The sequence below is a fragment of the Pollachius pollachius genome (assembly GCF_949987615.1).
Source record: "Pollachius pollachius genome assembly, chromosome: 7".
NCBI lineage: Eukaryota > Metazoa > Chordata > Actinopteri > Gadiformes > Gadidae > Pollachius > Pollachius pollachius.
In genome coordinates this window covers 16,019,447-16,033,657 of record NC_136940.1, presented here as the reverse complement: position 1 = coordinate 16,033,657, position 14,211 = coordinate 16,019,447, and the positions used below count along the sequence as shown (strand labels likewise).

Sequence of the window (14,211 nt, the reverse complement as noted above, 5' to 3'; positions counted from 1 at the left end):
ATTCACTCACCTCATTTATATCCATGTCCTCAGGGCTTTCCCACATCTGCAGTGAAGCTGGGGTGACAAGAACCACCACTACATAGTACCACCTGTGTTAAGAACATACAACTGCATCAACAAGCTAGAGCAGTGGTTCTCAAACTTTTCCCCTGGCGACCCCCCAAAATTCCCTGGTGACGTCTGGTGACCCCCTTTTATTTTTTTATTTAATTTTATTTTAAAACCTGTCCTGTTCATCGCATGTTCCCACAATTGTACAAACTGAAAGGAAAATAATCAAATAAGCAATTCTATCAAAGGAAAAATGACAAAATGCCTAGTTTATTTTTAACAAGAACTTAAACATGATGGAACAGTGCATCTGCAGATAGATCTAATCCTGAACAAGATGCATGAACAATAAACCTCCTCCTCCTCCTCCAAAAAAAAATCCAATTCAAGCCAAGAACATGCATCAGATCTAAATTAACTCTGAGTATTTTCGTTTGTATTTTTTTTTTTTTACACTAATGTGAAGGATAGGCCTGCTTGTTTTTCAAGTACGCCAGGGACGAGAATGTCTTTTCGCACATATATGTCGACCCAAAGGGTGTAAGAATGTCCATAGCGGCCGCAGACAATGCGGGGTACTCCTGCGCAACTGAAAGCCAAAATGTATCCCCCCGAAATGTTGCTAATAGCCCACTATTTTTGTTCGTATTATTATCAGGCCCCCAGGAGCAGTGCATACTTCCGCAATCCACCAGTGCTGCTCAGCAGCCAAGCCTGATATTGCAGCTGTTTAAGTGGGCTATGGATAGGTCCCTCGATTCAATGGGCCCAGAAGTAGATCTCTCTGTTCAGAGACAGGAAAAGTCTGGATATCAATCAAAGGCTCATAATTATCTTTATACCATGTACTAATAAAATGCAAGTTTTCTCTTTTCAAAACGCCACCTCAAGCGTTTTATTAGCCGTTTAATTAATTTATTTTTTCCGGGAGAAGGAGGGGTGGGCAGCTGAAAGGAGTCGTAGTGAAACAAATGTTGTTTCGGCCCGGCATCCGAGAGGGCTCAGTGCACGGCACCGTTATCTTCTCGTGTCCGATGTTTTTCCATTTACTTAACATGAATGATTTTTTTAATCCGCTGTCCTTTCTTTAATAGATCCATGATTATTGTCAAGCGGGAATTGTTTTGAGTTTGCGTAGTGGGAGCGACGCGATACATTGTTTCTGTCGCATCTGCACGGTCTGCGAAAGCCTGTCTGTGAGGAATAAAGGACAGGTTTAGGCCTAGACTAGAGCCCTAGAGTTTTAATGTAGACTTTATTTTTTGATGCGTGGTTTCTGACTTAAAAAAAATAATTAAAAAATTAAAATCATCTCGCCCTCGGACATTTTTAACAACCCCCTGAAAACTTTTCACAACCCCCTCAGGGGACGCGACCCCCACTTTGAGAACCACTGAGCTAGAGCAGCAGTTATGAGCTGGTGGAATGGCTTTCAAAGTTCAAGGGAACATCTCACATCCATAATATGATCATACTGGATGAATAGGAGCTGTTTTTTAGCCCTTTGCAAGATTTAAATGACATGGACCACAACAAACAAGACATCATATGATTGGCTGAAGTTAAACTGGCAACTCACCGTTTTCACAGAGGACCAGCACAGGTGTCCCTCATAACACCAATTACGGGTCTGTTACTTTTACGTGGCACGGGTAGGTACTTATCTATGGCACAAGTTTAGCCTACTACCTGTGCCCTGGCTCATAAAAGGAGCAAATTGTACTGCCATGTTTCACTACCAAATAAATATTTCTGGGAAGTCAACAACCTTGAAACAACATAAAAGAAAAATTGTATGAGAAGAAAAACAACTTAGCTCGTCTCGAGGCAGATGGCTGAACCAGCACTGACCTGACGGAGACTCCAGCGGGGACCCGGGGCAGACTGAAGGTGAGCTTCCCACCCTCCTCTGGGTTCTGTTGGAGGTGCGCTGGCTTGACGTGGAGCATGTCAGGAGCCGTCCGGATGGAGACCTGCTGCTGGAGACCCCCGGCGCTGCTCCCGCGGCTCATCAGCATGAAGGAGTACTCCGTCTCCGGCTGCAGACCCCTAATCAGCTTCTTCCTGAGGTGGGCCTGGACCTCTACACTCTGCTGGTTATACAGGATCTATAGGGAACGGATGGGACGTGTTGGATATAGCAGAGAAATTATCATTTTCAGCCTCCGTGTTCGAAACAAGATGGTGCATTCGGTTCTCCTTTAGAAAAAAAAAGGAGGGATCTAAAATCGAACACAGAAGAAAAGGCTTTATAAATATGTTTACAGTTTTGCTGTTTGTCTCTATTATCTCATCCTCTCATTAAAAGTATTTTTGCCACACTCTTAAAATGCATCATGCATGAATTTAATGATTCTTTCCGAGATGCTTCATACATGTTGTGTAATAGATACATGCATGGATGCACAGATTACAGTTGCATGCATACATATATACACATTATACACACATTAAAACATTATACATTATAAGGGCATACAAATGAGTATGCAGCGTGGCATTGCATTACCTTGAAAGGAACCTGAGATTGATACGTTTCTGGTACTTCCCAGGTTAACAGGACAGAGGTTTTGGTCACTGCTTTAACAGCAAAGTTTTTGGTGAATTCTAGGAAAAGAGAAAACATAAAAACATGTCAATAGAGAGACACACTCTGGATTAAGTACAAAGAGTTTTGTTATGAGAATGGAGAATGCTCAATCTTCAACGTTAAATCAATTCTTTCAGAATTTTCATCATTGTTACAAATAACTATGAATATGTAAATAAAAGTATTAAGGCCATAAATCAGATCATGCATCGTTGAATATGATTGAACAATCCCCACAAACGCCAGGAGTCTGAGAATCAGAATAAAAAAGAAAAGTGCTTTAAGCACTCCCCATAGGCACATATAAAGGCAGTGTTATTTGAATGCCGTTATACTTCATATACACCATATGTCTGCATATCCTCAATAAATGTTCTGCACAGGCTCAAGACTTGCTATAGTGAACAGTCTCTGCTCAGGAAGGCTGCAATATGGCTTCGGTCTCCTCCCCCCTGCCATCTGCCCTCTAGCGTGTTTTGCGCATGTATAGCTGTAGGTGCGTGAGAGTCTGCATGTGTCTAGAAATATGCTGGCAATTACGTGTTATATACATACAACAACATATTGGAAGCATGTATATTTATCTTGACATTTTGGTGTAAGTAGCAGGAAGGAGTCCATAGAGAAGGGATGTTAGACAGATCCTGCATTCTCTGTTCGTCATCAGCGACTGCACACACACAACCGGGGTCTCACCTGGTGGGGAGGCGGACATGGTTCTGCTCTGGATGCTTGGACTGAGTGGTCCGCTCCCCTTGCTGGTGAACGCCCGCACGCGGATGTCGTAGGTGGTGTCTGGCTGCAAGCCCTGGATGGTCATCTGAGTGTCCTCGGTGGTGTTGGTGGTGTTTTGCTGGCTGTTGATGTCCCGGTACACTACCAGGTACTGGACAATCCTCCCGTTCCTCTCGGCCAGGGGCGGGGGGTCCCAGGATAGGGCGGTGGACGTGGCGCTCAGGTCCACCACGCTCAGGTTCTGGGGGTAGCTGCCTGGCACATCCTCCGGGGTGCTCACCGCCTTGACGTACTCCTCCCCGGGGCCGGCACGGTTCTTGGCACGCAGTCTGAAGATGTAGGTTGATCCCTTGTAGAGGCCGGTGACGGTGAAGTGGTCGTCAGTCTTTTTGAAGTCCTTCACAGTAAAAGCCCCCTCTTCAGCCCTCTTGTACTGCAGTTGGTAACCCGTGTGCTCCCCGACCATCTCCTTGGGGGGCTGCCACTGGATCAGAGCCGTGTTGCCTATGGTGGTGCTGATCATCATGGTGGGCTTGCCTGGGACTGAAGGAATAATCCCACCAAACACACACATTTTATTCATGGCTTATTGGAATGAACAAGGTTTTTGTTCATTATTCTTATTTAAAAATTATGAAAAAGGTGAATGCAGTCTTAATAATTAAATAAAAAGAGTCCTCTGATGTGACTACCTTTTAGAAACTTCACACGAGCATGTTCAGAAATACAACCACTGTTGCGTCACCATTACACATGATGTAAAGGTTTAATCTGCGGTACATTTATCCCTTTCCGATCGCTATGGGGATTTTTCCAGGGAGTTCCTCTGATCGTTTAATGGTAATGTGTGTTTGATGGTCTGTGTGTGTGCAGTCCCAATTACAAACAGACATAAAAGAGGCCCCTACCTGCTCCTGTTGTGGTGATCACCTTGGCTTTGCTGCGGGCCCCGTCTCCCTTGGTGGTGTAGGCAGCCACCGTCACAGAGTAGCTCTTCTCTGGGAGCAGTCCTGTGACGATCGCCTCCTGGGTAAGAGGGTGTCGTGTGGAAGGGAAGAGAGGGAATAGAAAGAGTAGTGAAGAACGGAAAGGAATGAAGGAGACAAAACAGAAACAAAGTGAAATTCAGCGCATCCCTGGCATCATCAAGGGCTGTTCTGATTTTCCTGATGGCCCACACTTAAGACTGATACGAACCAGAATAAATACTGATGCTTCTTGTTTTTCACCCCTTTGTCATAAGAGTTTGATGTGGCCGCTGATTTCGAATTTCCATATAATGAATTGAGCAGAATGTTTGTTTCCTTGCTTGTTGTTATTCTGTTGGTCGGCTTCTATAATGATTTATCATAGCGGGTCACAGTATGTTTTTTTGACATAAAAATACATACTTAGGAAAGAAAACGATTTAAAAGCGAGCTACAGTCCATGGTCCATGGTAATCTTGTGAGGAGTCTCATCGCTGCCATGGGGCCGATGGGAGAGACTCAACATACCAAAGGTAAAGCTCTGAGACGGGCAAAATACACACACACACAAACACACTGTGTGTGACGTACAGTAGAGCCTGTGTGTTTGTGCTTGCCTGCATGTCTGCATGGATGCATGTGTGAGTTTATTTGAACTATGAGAAAGGAGGGAAACGAGGGAACAAGGGTATAAAAATAACATAACAAATAAACAAAGCTGCGTGTAAAAGAGAGAGCAGGGGGGTGTTTTATCTGGCCTGGTACCACACAAGATAAGGCAGGAATGTAAATCACAGAGTTAGTTGCAGGAGATATGTCTCCTAGGAGTGTGAAGGAAAGATGACTCAACACACACAGGTAAACCTTTCCATACCATTACTAAAATCAGAAATACATCAATTGCCATTAACCGACTTATATCGGACCTATGAGGTATGAAGACAAATGCAAATTATAACTATGATCAATTTTATAGGGACTGAAACATGAGCAGAACAAAGTATGTGCACAATAATACATCCTAAAAAGAATCATGTACTGAACTAAAAACCTCTACCCAGGACCTTGTGTTTTCATGAAAAAGGTAAAATATCGCAGACACAGAATTTTCTGCTCCTCTTGTGAATCCTTCATTAAACAAATCTGGAAAGGCAAGGGAGTCTATTTCCCGGAGGCTTATTAAACAAAGCGTTTGGGGTGCCCAAACGCCTGCTCACCAAAAAGGCATCCTGGCACAGATAAGCGTTGAAGAACTGAAAAGGGGTGCGTGGCAGAGAAAGAGACATGCTTCTACACGGCGACTACGTCATGATGGATACCTTCACATTGCACATATTGCAATGTATTGTAAACACTGTTGCAGACCATTCAAATTTACATCCGTATGGGTCAAATTACTTCTCCCAAATTTCAAAGTTTGAATCTTTCTGTGTTAAAAGATGGATGTCCCAAACAACTAAACACAGGGAAAACTGAGCTGTTAATCACCCGCCTGAAGCAACACAATTTGAAGACATCACACTGTGTCTTGAGGGTTCTACCTGTCTCAAGTTTCCTGTGTCAAAATCTTGGTGTCTTGTTCAACCGTCTGCTTTCTTTTGATCAGCAGGGAAAATCACCAGAGGGTTTCCTTCATCTTAGAAACATTGCTGAAATCAGCCCAGTGTTATCCACTGTTATCCACACATTGGCTCTCATCCATGCATTTATATCGTCTAGACTAGATCACTGTAATGCAATGTTCTCTGGTTTACCAAATGCATCCAAGAAGCCTCCAGCTTGTGAAGAACGCCTCTGTCCTGTTATCTCCTCTCTTGACTGACTTCCGATTAATGCAGGGTCAGATTAAATGGTGCTATAATATAATCATCAAATCCGAGTCCTTCCTACCTGAAGGACCCTATTATTCCCCAATTGTCTTTCTCAGCCCCTGCGGTCTTCAGGAACTGGCCACCTATCAATTCCAACAGTTCAAAATAAATGGGCAGGAAGCAGACTTCCATTAAGGCTCCACACTGTAATCAAGGAGGCTGAGTCTGGTGATGTCAACCAGCCCATTGCTCCTTAAACAACCCCACGATGGGTTCAAATGTGCTAAAAAAGGGCTTGGGGTACCTGGACTTCAGGGAGGGACACGTCAATGATAAGGGGCTGCCCGTGGGGCTCCCCGTTTTCCAGCCGGGTGTAGACCACTTGGTAGCCTCTGATCTGCCCGTGCTGCTTCACAGGCAGGGGGGGCTTCCAGGTCGCTCTGAAGGCAGTGGAGTTCAGAGCATATGCCTCCAACTTCCTGGGAGGGGCGCCGGGCACTGGGACAAACATAAGGAAGGAACAGTATTAGTCATATTTTATTACCTTACAGAACATTTACTGACCATAGCTGTCCTGGATGGCTAGCCTAGTTAGAAAAATTTGTCTGGAGAAAGTCTGGAGTACAGTGGTTTATTTCTCACTTGTTTTCTCAAACAAAACCAACGAACCAAAACGTTTAATAATCTGGATCACAAATGGATATGCATGTGTACACTAACACATGTCGTGTACACATGTGTACATGACATATTGCTGGAGTTGTTGTCTGCTCCTTCAAAATCTTTACACCAGTTTCTCTGATAATAAATCCCACAGGAAGTCCTTGTGTGATGACAGGGTAAGGTCATATGTAGGGTAAAGTATGTTGGTTATCCTTGATGGGAGAGCACATCAATAGGATACGGGAAGCAACGCTTTATCAGTAAGACGGTTCCAAGGGAATTGCAGAGCAAGAAAAAAAAGAAAGAAAATTACTAGGAGCAGTCCATTTAAAAAACGATTGAAGTAAAGGAGAAAAGAGAGAGGGCTACTAGTAGCAGGAACAGCAGCTGGAAGAGTTAGCTCCGGGCCAAGGGACGTTCAAGTGTAGCCTTTGACAACATACCGTCTTCCTGTGTTCTGGTGCGGGCCGCAGGACTGTCTGGGCCCAGCCCTTTGTCAGAGTGAATCTTCAACCAGACAACATACTCAGTCCACCTCTCCAGTTCTTCCAGCACGTAGCTGCTCACATTGAATCCGATCCCAGTCACCACTCGACGTGCAGCCCCTTCGCCAGAGAGTGCCTGATAGGCCAGTGAGTAGGATGCTATGTTCCCATGACGACTGGCTGCATGGGGCGCTACCCAACTCACCTGGATGCTGGTGGAGCTAAGGCTTAGCAGGTGTAACTCCAGGGGTAGGGCTGAGGGGAAGGTAGTGTGGTACGGTCAAGGATCAAGCAAAGCCTGACTTGGAGCTGAAGGCCGGCCCCGACATAAACCCCTGACACTGTTAGTTTTTTAAGTTAGGTACAGTCAGTATTATATCACAGTTCGTATCACACAAGAAATCTTCAATTACCCGTGGGAGGTGTATGATGTTGCGCTACTCACTGGACTGAGAAGTTCTGGCCTCTATGGGCTGAGTGAACACCCCTAAACCCAGCTCGGAGCGTGCTGCTAATGAGAACATGTAGAGGGTGTCTGGTCTAAGACCTTCCACAGCATAGGACCCCATTGGCTCCAACGTGGTCTGGACCTGTGGAGAAGAGAGAAGAGAATAATGGGCCCACAATCGTTACAAAGCTGTCTGTTAAGGACTATGTAGAACATTTTGCCTTAGAGTATCTGCAAAATTTTGGGGACTCCAATGTCTGGAACATAATTTCAAAAATGGGTGTGGAGGGACCATAGCCTGATCATCCTCACAGAATAAAACTGATGACCTTCATAACAACATATACTTACTTTATTAGCCAAGTCAGAAGCCTCCCAATAAATTAGTTCTAAGTTGACAATCTGGTCGTTGACGGGCCACTGCCATGACAACATGATGCGTGTATCCAATTCAGCCTCTGCTTCAAAGCCAATTGGCTGAACGGGAACTTAAGACGAGAAAACAAGAGAAAATCCCCAAAATTGGAGATACTTAACATTTAGTATTTCAAAGGAATGAAGAGTCAAAGGACTTTGCCACATTGAAATGAGTTTTGGATCATTTATTCATGAGTATGCAGACATGTCAGTGGTTTATTCCCCAAGCCATCAACCCAGACTGTTGCCATGTGTTGTATTTTTGCAACAAAAGTCCCATAGCGGGTTCCTCACCTCCCTGCTGGGTCCTGACCTGCAGCACCTCTGAGAGGGGTCCGTCCCCCTTGGAGGTGAACCCGAGCACCCTCAGGTTGTAGGTGGTGTCGGGGGTCAGGCCCAGGAGGCTTGTCATCTCCCCGTCGTCTGTGTTGTGCCGGTGCCAGGAGCTCAGGGGGGTATCGTCCCTGGAGCTGTAGTACAAGCGGTAGCCCCGGATCTGGCCGTTGGGCTCCTCTGGAGGCTCCCACTGGACCAGCAGGGTGCTGGGGCTCAGCATGCGTGCCTGGACGTGCAGGGGGGGCGAGGAGGGCGCCTGCTCGCTAGTGCGTGCGGCGATCGCGCTGCTCGGGGGGCCGCGCCCGATATTGTTCACAGCGATGACCTGGAACTCGTACTCCGAGTAAGGGCTGAGGCCTCCGATGCTGTAGCGAGTGGTGGCTACTCCGTCCACTTCCTGGAAGCCATTGATGGACAGCTTTGGGTGATACTGGAGGACATAATAGAAGACAGGCTCGGGATTTCCTGAGTCCCAAGTCAGGGTGATGCTAGTGGCAGTGGTCTCAGTCACAATGAGTGTGGAGGGTGGCTTGGGCAGGGCTGTGAAGGCAAGCAGCGTTCTCAGTAAGAAGAAATCTAAATAGCCATTGAAGTTATTAATGAAATTGCAGTGTACAATTACAGAGTAATCTGTAATTGTGTGTCTCAGTTATCTGAGACACACAATTACAGATTACTCTAAACTATTTAGAATTACACTAAGATAATAGCATATTTGGTTATTAGAAGACAATCTAAGTTCTCCAAGACCTAATCAATCAAATTATACATCCACCTAGAAAATAGTCTTGAATTCACCATATATCCTTTTCCATGCATGATCCCTAAAGGCTAGTTCTTTAGACTTTTCCAATAAACGACAGGCTTTGATCGATCTGAACGGAAACATCCGGTTCTCTAATACTTCAACTAACCATATATGCTCCTCAAACATGCTCCTCTTTAATTGATCCTCCTACCACTGCAGCTCAAACAGAAGGACCCGTCCCTGACCTACTACTCAGTGCTCACCTTTGACGGTGATCTGGGCCGTGGTGTCAATCATGCCCAGGGAGGAGATGGCCACGCAGGTGTAATTAGCTGAATCCCGCACATTGGTGAGCTCCAGGACGTTGCGGCCCACGGGTGTCTCGTCCTCCCGGGTGAGGTCAAGCGCGCCGCTCATCCACTTGACGTAGGGCATCGGGGCGCCCACCGCCACGCAAGTCAGGTTGACATCGCCTCCTGGCATCACCTCGTGGTCCGTGGGCGGGATGGAGAAGCGCGGAGGCACGCGCCGAACTGCGGGTGGAGGAGGGGGACGTGTGAGAGCACGGTTTTCATCAGTCGTATTTGAAGGGATGGCGGTATTGCATAGCAGGTGAAGAGCAGAAGCTGAGCAGCAATATTAATATCTTGCAATATGTTTGACTTCTTCAACTCATCTTCCAAAACACACAGATGTCTCATGGCCCATACAGCTCAAAATATGCCAGTTTATTATATATTATTATATAAATGATTTAATTGTTTAAAGGGCTTAATGCTGGGACTTGAGTGAAAATTCTAAAAAGATTTGTTTTTGAATGAGACACCTTTGTACATTGGAGGATAATAAGTATCGGGTACTCTGAACACATGGCTTTAAAAACAACACCCTTTGAGCATTAAATTACGGCTGAATGAACTAGTCAGGAGTCCTGCATGGCCAGCAGTTGAATAACTTCTAGATTAAACTAGATAAAGGTGATCGAATCCCCTCCAGTTAAAGAATGACAGCATGTATATGTTTTATTGAACTGAACAAACTTTTAACCTTAAAATGTAATATGTTAATAGTATATATATTAAAACGTTGCAGATTCCAATTTAATTTAATAAAAAATGTATAGAAGCTTGCATTTTTTATCCATGGACAATAGGTCACAGTCCTTTATTCCTCTGTCTACATGCTGGCCATCACTAGGGACATCAACAACAGCCTAGCAAACTTTAGATGAACCCTAAAGATGGAGATTAGTTGCAATAGTAATGGAATCAGAGCGTAAATGAGCTATTATTAATTCTATTTGGTTGGGGGGTGATAAAAATGATGCAAAGAGTGACAATAGACCCTATTCACAGAGGTGTCATCGTAGGAATCGGGGATTGGAGCATTGACTGCTTCAACCCATTGCTGCGTTACGTCAACGTTGCACATTTGAGAGGCCAGAACTGGCCTGAATAGAGGGTAAACGGTGGAGCTGTGATTTGTCTGGATATATAGCTATACGGTTAACATAAGATTAACATTCTCAACAAACATCAATGAGTAGTTTTTATATTAATATTAAATCATGTAATAAATATTTGATATAATAAATATTTTTTTCACCACAGAGATGATAAACCCTTGAAAAACTCATGAACTGAACTCATTGAGATCAGTTAAGAAATCAAAACATTAAAGGCTCTTTATCCAGAAAAAACACAGCTTTGCTGTTTACTCATATTTGTTTACAGGCCAGTCTATGCATCTCCAGTAACAGGGACTTTGACGTACGATCCAAAGCCCAATGCAGTGTCTATGTATATATGTCTATACTTTGATGTATGAGGACACAGGGAGTAGACAAAAGTAGGCTAGTGAAGGTAACACACACTGACCCTGGACCATTTTCTTCTGGTAAAAAAAGGTAGCGGATGCACAATTAGTTTTATGAGTGACAACTTTGTTTGTTATATGATGACACCACTGGGAAAAGGGTGTTTTATAAAATAGCAACAGAGACGTGTCGTCCATTGACCTATAAATTATGTATCTTGCACGGCATGCCAGAAAAAGAGGTATAAACGAGGGACATGGGGCGATAGGAAGCTGACACAGCCATGCAGAACACAGTGGGGTTTATTTCCTGTGGTGCCAACATTCCCAGTAAAGAAAACAGAACAGTTAAAAACATAGATTAAAAGCTATAAGTAGAATAAACCGACTTTGCCTTTGTTGCTTATGCTTTATAAACACACTTTTTAATAAACTTCACTATGAGAATGAACTTAGTTTCTTAGTGAATAACTATAATGAGCTAGTAATTGGTCAAATACACCAATAACTATCTCTGTATCACAGAGAATTAGCACATACAAAACAATTCATGGATCAGAATGGGATTGGGCAGTTCATATTTCAAATGTGTGTGTTAAAAGATTAGGCTATATCATGGGTGTTTATATTACTGCTCATACAATTTCTTGCATGTCTTCTATGCATGCATGTTATCAATTCACTGCAGAGAACCGTGCGGCTACTCTTTTAGCCTGAACAACTCTAACAGGGAGAATGCTCTTGTTAAGTTGATAATAAACAGCATCAATCTTAACGTTCCTATTAGCTCATACCCAAATTCCACTTGTTTATCAACTCAAAAGTATAAAAGCAAACACAAGAATGTCAATACACAAAAAATGCACACTAGGACATTCCGTGTCGATCAAACACAGACCCATGCAGACAAAGGACCAGATGAGCAGCGTAGCCATGCCAGACACACAGTTGGCTAACAAGCAGCATCGCAGCATAGAGGTAGGGTTTAGATTGTACACCAAGGCAAGGTATTTGGGAAGGAGGGGGTCCTGATAGCGGCCACGACGGGCCTGAGGCGCCCAGCAAGATGCCGGCGCTGCACGGCTCCAGTCTGGCAGACCTAAGCTTGAGGTTTGAGTTTAAAGGAGAGAGGAGAAACAGAACCAACCTTCCCGCTGATCTGAAAGGTGACATTTTGTCGTTTTAAAATGGCAGGGGGCAATGGCAACGTGGGGTAGGCAGACATTTTGGAGAAGAAATGTAAAGAAAAAATAATATACAAGAAATAAAAAGCGGAAAGAAGAAGACAGGAAGAAATACACAGTAAAATAGGCCCAATATGTGATTATCCAGTGATGATTATTAACCATGTGTCAGGTTCAAACATGGATGAAAATATGTCACATAATAAACAGTGTTTGCAATTGAAGTGCTAAAAACATAGCTGACAGCACAAGCGTAGAGAGGCAATTAAAGGACTAAGGAAGACCCACACACACGCATATGCACACACACACGCATACAAACACAAACACACAAAACCAAAAATTATTCTGAATGTGAATATCAAAATAACACAGTTCAACACAAGGTTATGGTTCCACAATCTTTAGCCCAGCCTAGCTCCAAACACAGTGGCTCAGTTTACATTCAAACTCTTAAGAACAAGACGTGCAAGACAAGACAGGCAGAGAAGAACCCAAGACCCTCACTTGAAAGACCCACTGAGACATGAGTGAACAAACACGGACAGAACATATTATTTTTGTTGCTGCAAGATGTGCAATCACACTTAGGATCTGTGTGTATGATGATATCACACACCATCAGAAAATGTGAATTTTGGAATGTGGAAATCTAAGCATAGAGGTAAGGTGACAAAGAAAAGTGTTGAGAAAGCAATCCCAGAGGTGAGGAGTGAACAGTGAAATACAGCAGATTGACCTGCATGGCATTCAATTGTTCATGAATTCACGCGCAATTACACCCACACACGCACACACACACACACATTACCCATCAAACTACTCATCACCACCATGCCACACAAGCTCCAGCGAGCATTCTGAAGGCATGGTACAAGAGATTTAGCGAATCATTGGTCATGGTGGTGCACTAGAATACAACATGTAGAGAAATGAGAGGGGTTGTTGTTAAAGAAGGACAAAATATGTACATGTACTGACTAAAGAATGCAAACATACAACTATGTTTGTAGTCAATTTACCTGACAACCAGTGAATGACTCACTGATTGTGTTCCTCTTCCTTACACGTCACAAACAAAATATAAAACATGCAGAACCTCAAATTTAACCACACTCTCAAATCTTACTTACAGCACCTATAGAAACTGAAAACACTTAAGATATGGGACCTAATGAAGGCCTAAAACCAAATGAAGGAGAGTAGGAAAAAAGCATTCAACAAAAAAAAGCATGAGAAAATGTGTGTGTGTGTGTGTGTGTGTGTGTGTGGGGGGGGGGGGGGGGGGGGGGGGGGGGTAGCTGATGTTACCTCGAACATAAAGGTTAGCTGGAGCAGAGTATCGGGTGCCTGCGTTGTTCATAGCCACACACTCGTACTTGCCCTGGTCCGCCTCCTCACTGAGCTCGATCTGCAGGGCTCCTGGGGGCGCAGGGATCAGTATCAGAGATCCATGTTGACATGGGAACACAGGCAGCAGGAAGACACAAGGCCTCAAAGACACAAGACAGCCAAACACCATACTATATTTTCCTGGTTTGCTCACTTACACACACAGCACACACAAACACATACTCACACAAATACACACACACATAAACACACACAAACACACACACACACACACACACACACACACACACACACACACACACACACCTCTTTTCATGGAACAAACATTCATTTGCCAACTTTCGGAATGCACAAGGTGACACACACAAATCACACGTAGCTCCTGCAATACCACAGGTTGAAAAACACTGTTACATGAATAAATGTTTATTTTATACATAGACATTAGCAGATGAGCTGGGCGAAATTTTATTTGAGACAGTATGCTACTTTCTCTCCGTGCTATAGGACAGAGCTTTTGAACCTGTGCTACGAATTGCAGTGGTAAGCGACCAGTGGTGAGCGAGGGTACTGCAGGTGCTACGTGGGATTTTATTCTTGAAAT

General features: G+C 44.1%; 1 protein-coding gene across 6 annotated transcripts in view; it reads right to left on the bottom strand.

Annotated features, from left to right (window-relative positions):
* ptprfa (protein tyrosine phosphatase receptor type Fa) overlaps nucleotides 1–14,211 on the bottom strand; it is a 50,125-nt gene that overhangs the window by 17,872 nt on the left and 18,042 nt on the right. For 4 of the 6 annotated variants that reach the window (XM_079739347.1, XM_079739348.1, XM_079739344.1 and 1 more), the window contains exons 6-17: nucleotides 13,566–13,676; nucleotides 9,519–9,788; nucleotides 8,466–9,047; nucleotides 8,106–8,242; nucleotides 7,752–7,896; nucleotides 7,265–7,561; nucleotides 6,463–6,656; nucleotides 4,288–4,405; nucleotides 3,341–3,922; nucleotides 2,564–2,661; nucleotides 1,906–2,162; nucleotides 11–92 (exon numbers count right to left, since the gene is read on the bottom strand). In XM_079739347.1, the coding sequence (XP_079595473.1) occupies nucleotides 11–92; nucleotides 1,906–2,162; nucleotides 2,564–2,661; nucleotides 3,341–3,922; nucleotides 4,288–4,405; nucleotides 6,463–6,656; nucleotides 7,265–7,561; nucleotides 7,752–7,896; nucleotides 8,106–8,242; nucleotides 8,466–9,047; nucleotides 9,519–9,788; nucleotides 13,566–13,676 (2,873 nt within the window). The remainder of the gene's footprint in view (nucleotides 1–10; nucleotides 93–1,905; nucleotides 2,163–2,563; nucleotides 2,662–3,340; nucleotides 3,923–4,287; nucleotides 4,406–6,462; nucleotides 6,657–7,264; nucleotides 7,562–7,751; nucleotides 7,897–8,105; nucleotides 8,243–8,465; nucleotides 9,048–9,518; nucleotides 9,789–13,565; nucleotides 13,677–14,211) is intronic. The other 2 variants (XM_079739346.1, XM_079739349.1) reach the window with 2 other exon arrangements.